The sequence below is a fragment of the Lepidothrix coronata genome, unplaced genomic scaffold, assembly GCF_001604755.1.
Source record: "Lepidothrix coronata isolate B3197 unplaced genomic scaffold, Lepidothrix_coronata-1.0 Scaffold80, whole genome shotgun sequence".
Classification (NCBI taxonomy): Eukaryota; Metazoa; Chordata; class Aves; order Passeriformes; family Pipridae; genus Lepidothrix; species Lepidothrix coronata.
In genome coordinates this window covers 1,972,737-1,974,128 of record NW_016690260.1, presented here as the reverse complement: position 1 = coordinate 1,974,128, position 1,392 = coordinate 1,972,737, and the positions used below count along the sequence as shown (strand labels likewise).

General features: G+C 69.5%; 1 protein-coding gene across 2 annotated transcripts in view; it reads right to left on the bottom strand.

Annotated features, from left to right (window-relative positions):
* ITGB1 (integrin subunit beta 1) overlaps window positions 1–1,038 on the bottom strand; it is a 44,169-nt gene extending 43,131 nt beyond the window's left edge. For both annotated transcript variants that reach the window (XM_017820212.1, XM_017820214.1), the window contains exon 1: window positions 974–1,038. In XM_017820212.1, the coding sequence (XP_017675701.1) occupies window positions 974–982 (9 nt within the window). In that variant the 5' untranslated portion in view covers window positions 983–1,038. The remainder of the gene's footprint in view (window positions 1–973) is intronic.
* Window positions 1,039–1,392: the final 354 nt, after the last annotated feature.

Here is a 1,392-nt window from a genome sequence, read left to right as displayed (position 1 = left end):
TAACAGACAGTCAGACACTTATTCCATAAGATAAAGACATCTGACATGAGCTAAACAGTGAGTCAGAAAAAATTTCCTATCACTTCATGTTTCCGTCCAACCATTGGTTTAGGAAGCCAATAACTGGAGACAAAACACTGCGCTCCTACTGCAGTAATTTCAGAAATCTCCACGTGAAACATGGCATACAGAGGCCTCACGTTCCCACTTCCAGCCCGACACAAACTTACATCACGCTATAGAGGTTCAGAGCCATCCTCGAGAAGAAAACACACACGCTTGACCGCACTGAGCGGTCAAAACGCTGCACTGCGATCATCCAGTCATTCAAATCGGACATACCCCGCTCTCAGCGGTCACTTTCCACTGACATGTGCAGGTCAAACCCCTGGGTGTTCAAGTTCCTTCACTGCCTCACTCCTTACGTTCCCCTTCCTGTAACTCCAGCGCCCGCTTCCCGCAGAAGGCACTGTCCCCCCTCGGCTCTGCCGCCGCCGGACCGGGCGCGGAGGGAGGAGACAGAGCCCTCCCTCACCCGCACTCCCCGGGGAAGCCGCACCAAACTTTCCCAGCCGAGGGCTGCCCATTCCTCGGGCACTGGCACCGGCTCGGTCCCTTTCGGAGAGGAGGGGTCGGGGCGCTGCCCGGGCAGGGCCGCCCCGAGCGGACAAAGGCCCGGCCGCCCCCCCTGCCCGGGAGGCCCGAGCCCGCCGTCCCGCCGCCACAGGAAGCCGCGGGCCGGGCCCGGCACCTTCCCGCCCACCGCGCCGGGCGGGCACGGCCGGAGGAGCGGCGCCCCCTCCTCCGCCCGGGACGGGCGCCTGGGGACCAGCGCCACGGGACGGCTCCCGGGGCGGCTGGTGGGAAGCGGCGCTCGCCTCCCCTCGCCCCCCGCCGGAACCCGCCCGGGCGGACACGGGCACCGCTCACCCCGCTCCCGGCCGGCTCCGACCCCCGCCCGTCCTCCCGCTACCTCGGCCATGGCTCCGGGCAGCGGGCGCGCTCCGGCCCGCCGGCTCGCTGCGGCTCCCTCTGCCCCGGCGTCCTGGGCTGGGCTGGGCTGGGCTGGGCGCGGCGGGACGCCCGGGCTCGCTGCTCGCTGTCTGCCCGCCGCCGCCTCGCTCCGAGCTGCTGCGGGAGCCCGGCCCGCGGGGGGGGAAGGGGAGGGCCGCGCTCCGCCGCTCTGCCCGCCCCGGAAACACATTCCTCCCCGCTGCCGTCAAGCCGGGCCGGGGCGGTGTCTCTGGGCAGGGAAGGCGGGCAGGGAAGGGAGAGCTCTCCCTGAGGCGAGACTCCCGCTTGTTCCCCGCTTCCCCCGGTGCCGCCCGCCAGCGCCTTGTTTGGGGGTTACCGGCGGCCCGGCCCCCGACCCGCGGCCCCCGGGACGGGACG